At 39.2% G+C, this 13796-nt stretch overlaps 1 protein-coding gene across 7 annotated transcripts in view; it reads left to right on the forward strand.

Annotated features, from left to right (window-relative positions):
- Glis3 (GLIS family zinc finger 3) overlaps window positions 1–13796 on the forward strand; it is a 443820-nt gene that overhangs the window by 12752 nt on the left and 417272 nt on the right. For 3 of the 7 annotated variants that reach the window (XR_012440461.1, XM_074051951.1, XM_074051952.1), the window contains 2 exons: window positions 273–352; window positions 921–1403. Coding sequence is in view for 5 of the 7 variants with exons in the window: in XM_074051951.1 (XP_073908052.1) it covers window positions 1019–1403 (385 nt within the window). In the remaining 2 variants the exon portion in view is untranslated. Of the gene's footprint in view, window positions 1–272; window positions 353–920; window positions 1404–13796 lie in introns of those variants that run through there. The other 4 variants (XM_074051954.1, XM_074051953.1, XM_074051955.1 and 1 more) reach the window with 2 other exon arrangements.

Below are 13796 nucleotides of genomic sequence, written 5' to 3' on the forward strand. Positions count from 1 at the left end.
GGTCACCTCATTGCATATACTTTGGGGACGGAAGAGCCTTCTTTAATGATTTAGAACCATGGAGTACTGACATCATCACATGTGGGTAGATGATGGTATCCTGTGATCCTATGAGGCCTTCTTTTGTTTTTTCTGTAGGAAACTTAGTAATACTATGGTCAGTGTACAGTGTGTCTTGCACTGTGAATATACTGGATAGCTTACTTTTTGAAGAGCTGTTCTTCCCTTGTGCTTTCCGTAAGGCATTTTGAATCGTCTTCTCCTTTTTTCAGGACCTTAATTGAAGGTAGAATAGTGTGGTGTTGGTTATATGCATCCCTACAACTCTGGGACCAAGACTCTAATACTTGAAGTAAGTGGTATATGAAAACTTTGCAGCATTCCAGGGCTTGATTTTCATCTTCTGTAAATCTAAGGGCTGTGAAAAGTTAGCTCTTAAAGTGAAAAATCAGAGGTGATGTAATGTCCCCATTATCTCAACTAAAGGCCATGTCTGTTTTGTGTTTGTTTACTGGAACCTTTGGAGCATTGGTGTCACAGCTAATGAAGGTAGGTGCTTTGGAATTTCCCAAGAAACATTGTAGTAAAAATGAACTATTGACAGATATTTTAGGATGCAAAAAAAAGTTTAATTTTGCAAGCAGGCACCAGTAAATTGGTAGTAGTTGCCAAAACACTGTATTGAAAAGGGCTCAGAGGCAAACAAAATAATTCAGTGATCAATAATCCACGTCTGCCATGAATGCAGCAGGGGAGAGTGCCTGCCAATGAGCTGGGTATTTAATGATCTTGTTCTACACAAAGGGCCTTTTAGATAAGAGTGCTTCCTCCTGATATGAATGCTATACAGGTTGAAAATTCACTATACCTTATTTTTCATTTTTTATTTTAAAAAATGCCTGCTTTTTTTTTTTAAACAGGCTTATAACTTCCATCATGGATAACTTATTGGACTTTGCCTGAAAGGAGTCAACAGTGCCACTGGATATTTGACAATCCTGGCTACAGGTTTTTCAGAATGAATGGAAGGTCATGCAGCATGAGTCTCCACCGGACATCAGGAACCCCACAGGGACCTGGGATGATCAGTGGCCAACATATTCCTCCTATCCGAGCCCATTCAGGGACTCCTGGCCCTTCATCCTGTGGCAGCACACCAAGCCCCGCTGTTGGAAGCCTTGCAAACAGCCTCCATCTCAAGATGTCCTCTGGAGGAGGAATGGCGCCTCAGAACATGACTGACAGCCTCATCCATCTGCCTGCGCTGAGCCCCAGGAGACAAGTGCTCACCAATGGGAAACCACGATTCCAAGTGACCCAGGCTGGAGGCATGTCAGGGTCACATACTTTAAAGCCAAAGCAGCAAGAGTTTGGAAGCCCCTTTACTCCAAATCCTGGGAAAGGTAGGATTGTATTTCTGGGATCTTTCAAAAGTGAAAACTATTTTTTCTCTCTCCCATGTCCTGTCCCTGAAAGGAAATTCTATAGAAAAATACATAATTCAATGTCAGAGTCAAAGTTCATGGTCTCACAATAAATGTAGTTTGCTTGGTAAGGGGGTGGGTGTATATGTGTGTATGGAGGAGTAAATATTGGGTACAAGTGTGTGACACCTCCTTGGACTGCAAAACAGAGTGCAAGGTAAGATAGAAAAGTCAGACCTAAGGAGGTTTTGTGGGTGGTGGTTGCAGAAGAGCCAGAGTTTAGAAAAGTCCTGATCTTAGTACCCATGTAGCTCTGTCCTGACTCACTGGGGGTGGATTCTACAGGCAATGAATGAAGGATGTGACTAGAACTGTCATTTATGCTAGTGTAGGAAGTACTGGAAGAAAGGTGGTGTTTAGAGGGTAACGGATAAAAAAGGGAGAAGTTTTAATAACAAACCCAATGAAGAATCAGTACATATAAATGATAGAAAAGATATTTTAAGAGCAAAGCCTATACTTTTTTATAATACCATTAGTGATAAGAAGGAAGCAAGCTGGAAGAGAACAAGATATAACTTGTTTTCTCAGTGCAGGGAATTGAACCTGTGGCCTGGCACATGCTAGGCAACTGCTCTGCTACTGAGCCACACCCAGCAAGCCTAATGAAAAGATGTATTTTGTACCAATGGGGAGCTAGAAAACCTGGTTAATTTGAAATGTAGAGAGAATGTGATTTTAACTCAGTAGTGTTTGAATTACCATATATTTTAAATTAAAGAATTGTTGGGAATAGCAAACTATTTGAATGACATACATTCTTTAGAAACCGATGTTGATTTAATAAATTTCTATTGCACATGGTATGTGTTTAGACTAGAAAAAGAATGAGCCTGGATCCCATGTAAAATACAGCTTTGTTATATAAAATAGTACTCTTATGTATTCTTTAAGGTATCTTACCAGTCTTATATATTTATATTCAAAGTACTTATACCACCAAGTGAAATTACTAGCAGCCTTCTGAATAGTCACTTACCCAGTTAATGAAGGTGAATAATGATAGCCAAAGAGTTGTTTTAGTGTCTGAGTATTTCTGTGTATGAAGCTGGTATAAATGGGGATATTTAAGAAAAAAACCACAATGGTCAGTATCCATGTAGATGTTAAATTTCTTTTTAATTTTTTTTCCTTTATAGTTGCTCTAGGTTTGGTGTAAAGTTGTTTTAGTTCTTAGAGGTTCTGGCATTTAGTATAGGAAAAAGTGTCCCTGGGGGCTATAGCTAAAATAGTTCTGTCCCTGTTAGGCTCCTATGATAATGGCATGGCAAGTTGAGTTCCTTGATGTCAGACTTGGTATTTGGGTTTTCAGGAGTTGAGACCCAGTAAAATCTTTTAGCTCATGCTTGACTAGTGAACTGTAACTCGTGTTTATAGGTACTTGTGCTTGAAAATCTGACTGACAATAATAAAGGTGATAATAACTTGTATTTATTATATCATAACTTAACTTGTGTCATACAGTATGTTGAATGTTTTCCAATACATAGTCTCAGTTATTCCTCCCAACAGACCTGAGCTGTGTGCTGTGGCTGATTTTACTGACAAAGGAACTAAGGTCTACAAAGAATAAGTAACTTCAGGGGCACTAGCCAGAAAAGAGCTTGGAAATATTACTTTGATGGTAACTACAAGTGAATATAATTATGGTTAAAATATGTTTCAGGTTCTTAAGGGATAGCAAACTCTCAGGGTCAATATACTTTGGAATGTACGTAAAAATTAGTGCTGCTTCCTGATTCTCTTCCTGTGGTTTTCTGGCTCCTTGCTCAACTTGCTAGCCTACAGTGCTTATTTCTGGACCTACATGGTTGGGATGTGCATGGGCAAAGAGAAGGAGTTGAGAGCACTATTTTTTTTTTAGTTATGCTATCTTTTTTTTATTGTTTTATTATTCATATGTGCATACAAGGCTTGGGTCATTTCTCCCCCTGCCCCCACCCCCTCCCTTACCACCCACTCCGCCCCCTCCCTTTCCCCCGCATCCCCTTAATACCCGGCAGAAACTATTTTGCCCTTATCTCTAATTTTGTTGAAGAGAGAGTATAAGCAATAGAGAACACTATTTTTTATTTAAGAAAACTTTTTTTGGTGGTACTGGGGTTTGAGCTTGCTAGACAAGCACTCTATTTGCCTGAAGACACTATTATTATTCCTCTTGTCCTTATATCTTGGATACCATCAGTGGCCTGAAGGATGCCAGAAGTGACTGAATATATTTCATAAAGATCTTGACTGACACTGGGCATGGTGTCTCATGTCTGTAATCCCAGCTACTTGGGAAGTGGGAATTGGGAGGATCAAATTTCAAAATAAGCCTAAGCAAAAAATTATTGAGACCTTATATTAACCAATAAGCTTGGCATGGTAAATCATTTCTGTTATGCTAGCTACCTGAGAGGTATGAATAGTAGGACCAAGGTCTAGGCTAGCCTGGGCAAAATGTGAGACCTTATTTGAAAGATAACTAAATTTAAAAAAAAGGCTGAGAGATAGATCAAATAGTGGAGCACCTGTCTAGCAAGTGCAATGCCCTGAGTTCAAACCTCAGTACCACAAAAAAAAAACCAAAAGATTTTAATCGACAATTCCTAAATTAAGCCAATAACTAATGATGTGGGATTATTTGAACTTCACCTGATCATATATACCATATATATACCTGACATATATGGTATATCATGGAGGAGCCACTGGTTCTGGAGATATAGTAGCTAATAAAACATAGTCCTTACCCTCAGGGTGTTGGAGAATTCAGATAACTATATGGAAGGTAAAATAAAGCATGAGTGCCCTGTTGGGGATATACTGAGAAGTAATATGGCAGTCTTTGAGAGGGCTTTCTGGCCAATGCCTGATAGGTGAATCTCAGAGGAGAGGAGGACATTGAGGCAGACACCTGAAGAGTGAGAACTAACCTTGCAGTTGTTCAGAGTGTATGTCTTGTGTGAGTGGATGTGTGCACACACACATGCATGGCATGCACGTGCATGAGGGGGTTTTTAAAACTTATTCTGAGTAGGGAGAAAAGCACACTCAAAACCTGGAGGGGAGAGATCATGGGGTGTTTCGTGAACTTCTACCTGAGGTCACATGTCTGGGGGAACAGAGATCGGTAAGAAATGAAGAAGAAGGCAGATGAAGAATCATGAATGAAACACTAAGGAGTTTAGATCCATCTTGAGGACACTGGTAGAACATGTAACTCTGGGAGTACTAGTTGAGGCCTTCTAGAAAAGCAAAACAAATGGGATGCATATGTGTGTATATGTGTATGTACACATAGTGTATATGTATGCACATACATACGTACATACATGCATACAGATATATATGTGTGTATGTACACATGCATGGGATTATGGAGGTTGGTAAGTTCCAAAATCTTCAGGGTGATTTAGCAAGCTGGAGACCCATGAGAGCAGAGGGTTCAATTCCAGTCTGAGGCTGAAAGCCTGAGACTCAGGAAAGCTGATGGTATAGTCTCTACCCAAAGGCTATCAGGCTTAAGACCCAGGAAGAGCCAGTACTTCAGTTTGAGTCCAAAAGCAAGAAAAAAGCCAATGTCTTAGTTCAAAGGTAACCAGGTAGGAAAGAATTCTCCTTTACTTAGGGGAAGGGTCAGATTTTTGTTCTATTCAGGCCTTCAGTTGATTGGATAAGGCACACTCACAGGAGAGAGAGCAATCTTCCTTACTCAGTCTACTGACTTAAATGTTAATCTCATTCAGAAACACTGCTACAGAAACACCTAGAATAATGTTTGACTAAATATTTGAGTATTCTGTGGCCCAGTCAAGGTCACACATAAAATTAACCATTACAGTGGGGAATCATCGCTTCAGGACAAGGTGCAGTTTATATGGTGGGTAAGCAAATGCAGTTTTGAGCCTTGAGAGTGATTGTAATAGCTCTTAGGGACATAGTAGAGATGTATATAAAGAATTTAAGTTCCTTGCGATTGTCAACAGGCAAGCATCTGACTTGAAAACTGGAGAATTTCCAGGAAAAGCCTCTTGGGAAGTATACACTTGATAGTAACAGTTCCGTTAAGTACTGAGTTCTACTCAGCTGGAAATGCAAATAATGTTGTCTTCAGCATGTACCGTCTGGTTCCCAAATGCTGCATCAAAGGTCACTAGGGTGCTACAATGAACTTTGGGAGTCCCAGGGCATTTTTCAATTTTGAGGGAAGCAGAAGGATACATGACCTTCTTTGAACATCAGGCAAACTATTAGTTTGAGGAGATTGACAGTTCTGTAATAAATTGTATTGTTCTCCATTTGGTCATCTTTGCAAAGCTACATTTTCAGTAGTTGTGATAAAATCAAAAGCATGTACTTTGTACACCCATGTACATGGCAGCAACCATTGTTGGATGAATGAATAAACACAATGTGATAAATATACACAATGAAATACTATTCAACCTTATAAGAGAAGGAAATTCTGGCACATGCTACAACAGATCGACCTTGAGAAGGTTATGCTAAGTGAAAAGTATTGTATGATTCCTCTTGTATGAAGTTCTTGGAATAGTCAGGTTCACAGACACAGAAAGAATGGTGATTGTTAAAGAGTTTGGGGAAGGTGGGATGAGGAATTAGTGTTTGCTGGGTAATAAATTTCATTTGGGGAAGATGAGAAAGTTTGGAAATAGGTAATGGTAATAACTGTATAACATTTGTGCCTCTGAATTGTACACTTAATGTCATTAAGATGACAAATTTTATGTTATGTACATTTTACTACAATTTTAAGTGAAAATCAATGTGAATAGGAAATGAGCATTGTGGTGTTTAATCTTATTCCAAGGTTTAAGAATTAGTAAAGTGCACAATTGGAGCACACATTCCATTAGTAATTGTTATTTAAGAATAAAATAATAATACCATTTTTTCTTTTAATTTAGGTTCATTACTTTTTTCAACCAGCTAATAAGTTGTTAGTACATAAATGCTATAAAGTGTTGACACCAAACTACTTAATAAATGCAATTGCTAGGTGTTTCTTTTGTCCTAAGGGCACCATGAAAAAAATAGCTGAGACATAAACTTGCTGTGAACTGAGAGCATTTGGGAACCTCGGTCACCGAAGCTATTTTTCTCATAGAGAGAGGCTAGGGTAGGTGATCATTGCTAATGCTTGGCTGCTTTTCTCTATCAGGTCCAAAATCATGGAGCTTCCCTTAGCTGGTTCCCCTTAATTGCCTTACCTCTGGCTTTTTTGAGAAGAGAGAAGGAAGAATGGGGGATAAAAGACAAAGGAATATTTCTCCCCAAATTTTTCCCCTATAAACAGCTCTCCCAGGAGTTCCAGCCAACTAGACCACTTAACTAGCCAATCACTACGGAAACAATTTCTTAAGCAAAATTCATTCTTTAGTCTTAAGTGTTTTAAAAATCTGATCTTGCTGCATATTATTTTGTGTTCTGTTCTATTATGGTGTATTTTATTTTACTTTACAGCATCTTGCCACCTTTTTCCTTGTCTAGTACATCGAATCACTTGAAAGTAACTTGTAGACATGTTGACATTTCACTTCCAATTATTATTATTTTTTGGCTATTCTGGGTGTCAGGGTCTTGCAGTTGCTATGTAGGTGCTCCATCACTTGAGCAATTCCTCTAGCTCTTTTTGCTTTTTTCAGATCTGGCCTTGGACTGCAATAACAGCTACTTGGGGAGAATAGGTAGGAGGATTTTTGGGACAGCTGTGCTCAGCTTGTCTTGCTGGTTCTTACTAACTTTTTGCTAGGGTTGATCTTGACTGGGGATTCTTCTGAGTAGCTAGGATTACAAATGTAAGCCATCATACCTGTCCTTCACCCCAAATTCTTTTTTTAAAATTTTTAATTCATTTATTCACATGTGCATACACTGATTGGGTCATTTCTTCCCCCTGCCCCCTTCCCTCATCTTCTCCCCCCTCCCCCTATCACTTCCAGGCAGAACCTGTTCTGCCCTTATCTCTAATTTTGTTGAAGAAAAGACATAAGCATAATAAGGAAGACAAAGCGTTTTTGCTAGTTGAGTTAAGGATAGCTATACAGAAAGATTCCTAGCATTGCTTTCATGTATAAATATGTTACAACCCATGTTGATTCATCTTTAACTGATCTTTACACTGGTTACTGATCCCCTTCTCATGATAACCTCTGTCGCTTTAAGGTTTTTGTATTAGCTCCTCTGGAGTGGGGACATCAAATGCTTTAATATTTTGGGTTTTCTACCTATTCCTATATCTCCCATATGTGCTTTCCCCTTGTCATGTGATCCAAGTCCAACCCCATTGCTGCATTTGCCCTAGATCTAAAGTCTACATATGAGGGAGAACATACGATTTTTGGTCTTCTGAGCCTGGCTGACCTCACTCAGGATGATGTTCTCCAGTTCCATCCATTTATTTGCCAATGATAAGATTTCATTCTTCTTCATGGCTGAGTAAAATTTCATTGTGTACAAGTACCACATTATCTTGATCCATTCATCAGTAGTCACCCCCAAATTCTTAAGCAAGCATCCTTCATGCTGTATACCCAAATATATATTCATCATAGCCAAGGCATTTAACTCAGATAACAACAGTACTACTTATATACATAGATTTATCTTACAATATGGTCTATATTCAAACCAATTTTGTATTATGTCATAATTTGTTTTACTTATATTATTACTTAGAAATTACTCTTCCTCTAATTATAATCCAAATGCCCTTTATAGCTTTTATTAGACTCAGTTTAATCAAAGATCATGCATTATGTTTGGTTGTTATCTCTTCAGGCTCCTTAATCTAGAATAACCCTCTCCCCCTGAAGTTTTTCTTTGTGTTTCATGATGAAATATGTCTGTTTTTTCAGGAGTTCAGGTTCTCCTTTGACTTGTTCCACAGTCTTGTTTGTTTGATCATTTCTTCATGATTCAACATTTTTGTCAAGGTGATTTGTGGACTATCCACTGCATCATACCAGGAAGCATGGACTGCTCCTTTGTTCTCAGATGTGTGATTTCACATTTGATCATGTGGCTAAGGTAGTGTCTCCAGATCATTGCATTGTGAGACTTTCCTTTCCAAAATTAATCAATACTCTTATGCAATATTCTGTTCAATAACCTTTCGGACTTCCACTGATGATCCTTGTCTGAATCAGTCTTTACCTTGTTGATTGTTTGATAGTCATTTCCTGATTTTCTGGTGTTCTGCTAGAAAGAAGATCTGCTTTTGAGAATCACTACAAACTCATAGATTCTTTTTTTAAAAATGTACTCAATTCTGATGCTCAAATTGTCCTCGAATTTGGCCAGAGAGAGCCCCTTGAAGTCAGTTTTTGTGGCTTTCTAATATGCTCCCATTGAATACTTCCCTGATTTCAGGTAAACAAGATGTTGTAGGTTTACTTGTATTTTGCTACCCCAGACTTGGAACCATCCATTTACCCACCCCTAAGTATCAAGTCCCTTTCAGTGGAGACCGATGTTTAAAAAACTCTGTAAAATGGTGTCCTTATTGATTCTTACATGTCAGTGCTCCTAAGCCCTTCCTGTGGACAGAGTTATGAAATATATTAGAAAAAGATAACAAATTCCCATTAAAATACAAAATTACTCTTTCTTCCTCATGGCATAGCAGTGAGAAACGTGGTTCCTTGCAGCATCACTGTATTTTTATTTGGTCTTTCCTACAGTGAAGAAAAGGCTACTTTTCGTTTAACTTTTATTTTTAAGATAGTAGAAATTATTCTGAATTTGATCACTTCATGTAAATTTTTAATGTGCGGAGATAAAGTGTTTCTGCTTGTCTGAACCACTGAATGAGCTTGGGAGACATTCTACAGTTGGCAACTTACTGGCCTTGCTAGGACTTGTGAGCCAGCACCCCAGTTATGTTGTACCAATAATAGCATCTCCCTACTTCCTGCTCCAACAGTTAATCATTATAATTAGACTGGCAGAAACACATTTTTCAAAGCATCTGGGAAATCAGTTTTATGATCCCCACTTTAAACACTTTTGACATAACTATTTAAATATTTAAGATAATTCTACATTGGTAGTACCCAAGGACTATATAATTGGGAAGATTTTCATTATAAAGGTTTTTACTTTACCTCAGGGCCTCTGACATTTCTTGTTGGGCTCTGCTGTCCTTGGAGACAAAAGGAGTTAGTTATTCATTAGTGTTTGTGGGTTATTCATTATTGTTGGTCAGAAAAAAAGAAACCCAGAATAATATCAACAAAGGACACCAAACTAATTGGGATTAAAAATGCTTTTGTGTCACTTAAGGCTGGTGTCTCTTGTAAAGACCTGGTTTAAGAGACATAATGTATTGTGTGAACCTGGGAGGTCTAAAATTAATGTACTTTAGATAATACATCATTTTATTTTTATTTTTTATTGTTTGAGGTTGGCTAATTCAGTTGGTTATAATCTGGAGCTTAGGTCCGTGCAATTCCCCATGTGGGTCAGCTGGCTTCATGTTTTTCTTCCACTGCCACATCATCAATTTTAAAATACCCCCATTGATTTACAATATTACTTTCCTGTATTGTTCCTTCACTTTGTTTATCCCTGGAAGAACAACAGACAACAGGAAAAAGATTGCTAGCATCAGTACGCACCCACATTGAATGTAGCCAAGTTTAATGAAGCAGAGCAAGAGTGCAATATTGCAGCCCCATATTTTGGAAGAGATACAGTTAATATATTAGCTAAAGAAAGTTGGGGCAAAATATTGGCTCCTTTTTTTTCACCACTTCTTTTTAATCATTTATATTTCCTTATACTTCCAATGTGGCTTCCTGCAGAATTAGAGCAAATAAAGTTAATATTCCATAAAAGCTTCCAAAAATAACCAGAGCAGCCAGAGAGCAAAGGCATTATTCCAGTTGAGGTGGCTAGAGTTTTCATTTCGTCTAGCCAACGAGGCAGGTGAAACACAATGTTTACTTTTGTTTACTCCCTGGGCTATACAGGGTCTACTTTGTGTGATTTATTGATGCTGGGTGTAAATCAAAATGATGATGGATTTCCAAGTATTACTGAATGGCAGGTACGATTTGTTCCAGTTATAAAAGTGGTTTGTCAGTCTGCTAACATTCCACCTTTAAAAGAATGCAGTGTATTCCATTAATAACTCCTCCTCCCTCAAACGCTATAGGACAAGAAACTGAACTATAACATCCATTAGTCACCTATAGCATTCAAAAAGTCTGTTAAACAGGAACAGCCTTGGTGGACTTGTATAATACTTTGTAGTTTGCCAGCTTTCTCATTGATTTGCTCGTGTGATTTGATCAAAAGTGTTATGCATTAGGAAGGGTACATGTAAGTGGCCCCATTTGAGGTATGGCTCAATTTGCTGGTGACCTTGTTTTTTTATGTGCCTTATGGGTTTATTTTGAAGGGGACTCCATGATCTGAAATCTCACACTACAGAAGTTCTGAGAAACATTGCCCCTTCTCTCCATTAGAGTTTAAGGTTGTTACTATTCCTCAAACTCAAACCACTGCGCAGCCTTCCCATCCATGATCCAAGAAATGGGCCCTTCCTCTTGTTTTGGACAGTGTTACTTGACAGTTTTCAACAACTGATCATGTTGTGTGTTTGTGTTATCTGGAAAAGAGCTAGGCAACCTTTGTGTTGTGGCCACCTAAGTGGTGATTGTATCTACAGGAGTACCTTTGCCTCCCTTCTGTCTATAAGTCTCTAAACCCAGGCTGTTCTCATTAATGAGAACAGATTCCGTTACTTCTGACTCATCATGTTGTAAGAATAATGAATGGTTACTTGTATTTAATAGTGATTTTCATGGCTGCCTTATTTGAGTAATGAAAGAAATGGAAGGTACGTAGTAGGCTCCGATGTAATAAGCAATTTAAAAATGTATCTTGTGGCCTAGGATCTTGCTACTCAAGGACAGCCTGAGGACCAGTGGTTTTCACATACTCCAGATGCAGGTTAGAAATGCACAATCTTGGGGTCACCCCAGATTTACTGAATCAGAGTGTGCATGTTAGCAGGGTCCCAGGTGACTCCTGTGCCCAGAGCCCATGTCATGGCTGTGTGAACAGCGGCTGCATAGGGTCCTAAGGCCAGAGGACTGTTCTGTGCATGGAGTTTATCTTCTGTGGCTGCTGTCTTGGACAGTCTTAGATTTCTGTCTTTGGATCTGTAACTTGTAAGTGAAGTCTGATGGGAGACTGGAGTGTGCAGTGGGGTTTGGAGTCTAAGTTCATGTGTGACACCAATCTCCTGCCAGGATAGCCACTGGCTCTCCACCTCCACTCACTGTCCTCAGTTGCCCTCTGTTTTTGGCAGGGATCTGAGAGTGGGTCTGAGGAGGGTCTAGGTATTCTGTGTATTCCATGTGCCCCATTGTGGGCAAGGCTCTTGGACACCTTCAGGGGTATGTGCTTGCACTGTGAGTACCCCGTGCGGAAGGAACTTAATGTTAAATAGCAAATTAAATAGCACTCCAACAAGTCAAGAGAGAGGTCTGAGAAAAAACTAGTTTTTTCTTGCTTTTTAAACATGAGACTCAGTGTCTCATTTTGCACTGGTCCCCACAAATTACTTAGCAGACAGTGTAAGTGCACATTTTGCTTTGGGAAGCACAGCTGTAGGAGAAAGAGCATGGATGCTGAACTCAGAAGACCCACAGCTCAGTTCAGGCTTTGCTAGAGTGTGGCCTTGGTAAGCTGCCTCGCTGACTCAGCTTCCTCATCTGTAAAATGGGAGTAATGTCTTCATTCCTCATGGACAGAGTCTAAGAAGGGGCAGACCTGGCCTTATGTCCTTGAACGTAGCATGCTGAGGGTACCTCAGACTTTAGGCTTTGATTTCATGAGGCTGATAATTAAAAATATGGCCTGATGTGGGCATGGAGAAGGAGGTTAGGGTGCAAAATGAAACACAAAGACCAAAAACTATGCAAGTGGTTGGAAAGTGATAGGAAGCTGAGGGAAGGCTGGGATTGGAGACCTTGGGGAATGAGGGGAAGGTAAGCATCAGATAACCTCTGAGCCACATGGATTGGCTTTTTAGGTTGTCACCACTTGTGTGGAAATATCTGTGGGGAGATGGTGGAGCAGAAAATGTCACTTGCATTTGAGGATGAAATGGTGAAAGGTGGGGCAGTGGGTGAGGAGCTCCATGCCACAGTTCCTGCTGCTGAGTGAGAGTGCTCGCTCTTCCATGTTCTTTATGTGGCTGGGCCTCTGAAGGCAACCTACAGATTATCAGGACTCTCAAGTCAGGACAATGTGTAGAGATAGTAATGTGTAGATTTAGAGTCCTAAAACTATATTTTCACAGTTTGATTCAAGAACTAGGAAGAAAAGAATTGAAACCTCAACAAATAAGCATTGAAGTAAAGTAAGATATTTTGAAAGTTTAGCTCCAATGTAGAGGTTTTATTCTGTTTGGTAGGGGGAGCATATAATTTGCTATCCAAACTGGGACACTACACTGCCAAGAGGGAAATGGTAGAAAATTAATAATTATGCCAGGACTATCCTGGACAAACTGGAGTGTAGGGTGCCTCTGCATTTAGGGGGAAGTTTGATTGCATTTAGATTCAGAATCTTGTCCAGCTGCCTTAAGGTAAGGTAGTTCAACCTAGTTGATAGGATTAGGCTCATAGAAGTTAATAGCAAAATTACCTCTAGGGGTCAGTGAGTAATTATTAGTATATTATTAGGTCGAGCATGTAAATTTCTAGCTAGCCATTATTTAGCACTTTCTATGTTCTAGAGCTGTGGCGAACTTTACATATCTTAATTTAATCTCCCGCAACCTTAGGAAGTATCACTATTGAAAACATGAGAAGAGAGACTTAGAAAGATTAAGAAACTTTCCCCAAGAACACCTAACACAGGACTGGGTATTTTAATCCATGTCTAGCTGACTTCAGAACCCTAAATATCTCTGTAAGGTGTTGTTTTGTTTTTCTGGCACATGAATTTTGCCTCAAAAGGTTGGGTTCTTGCAATTGAGAAAAAAATTCCTAAAGATACATTATGTCCAGCAGAATTCTGCTCTGCGTGGTGGTGTAGTGTCTGGTATCTGTTTATTTTGAAAAGAGCAGCAAGCAGAAGCAGAGAAGCCACTGCCAAGGAAATTGTTGCAGGTGTTTGTGTTGATTTGTGTTAAAAGTATCTCTTGCTGCTCGTTTAAAATAGTGGTTTTGATGTTTCAGGTAGACAATAAAAAATAAAGGGAGAAATGACTAGTGGTTGAGCCCTTACTGTGGACTGCCTGGTGCACTGAGCAGAGCTGCTCTACCATATACTTGGCTACAACCTGCA

This window comes from Castor canadensis, chromosome 13, assembly GCF_047511655.1.
Source record: "Castor canadensis chromosome 13, mCasCan1.hap1v2, whole genome shotgun sequence".
NCBI lineage: Eukaryota > Metazoa > Chordata > Mammalia > Rodentia > Castoridae > Castor > Castor canadensis.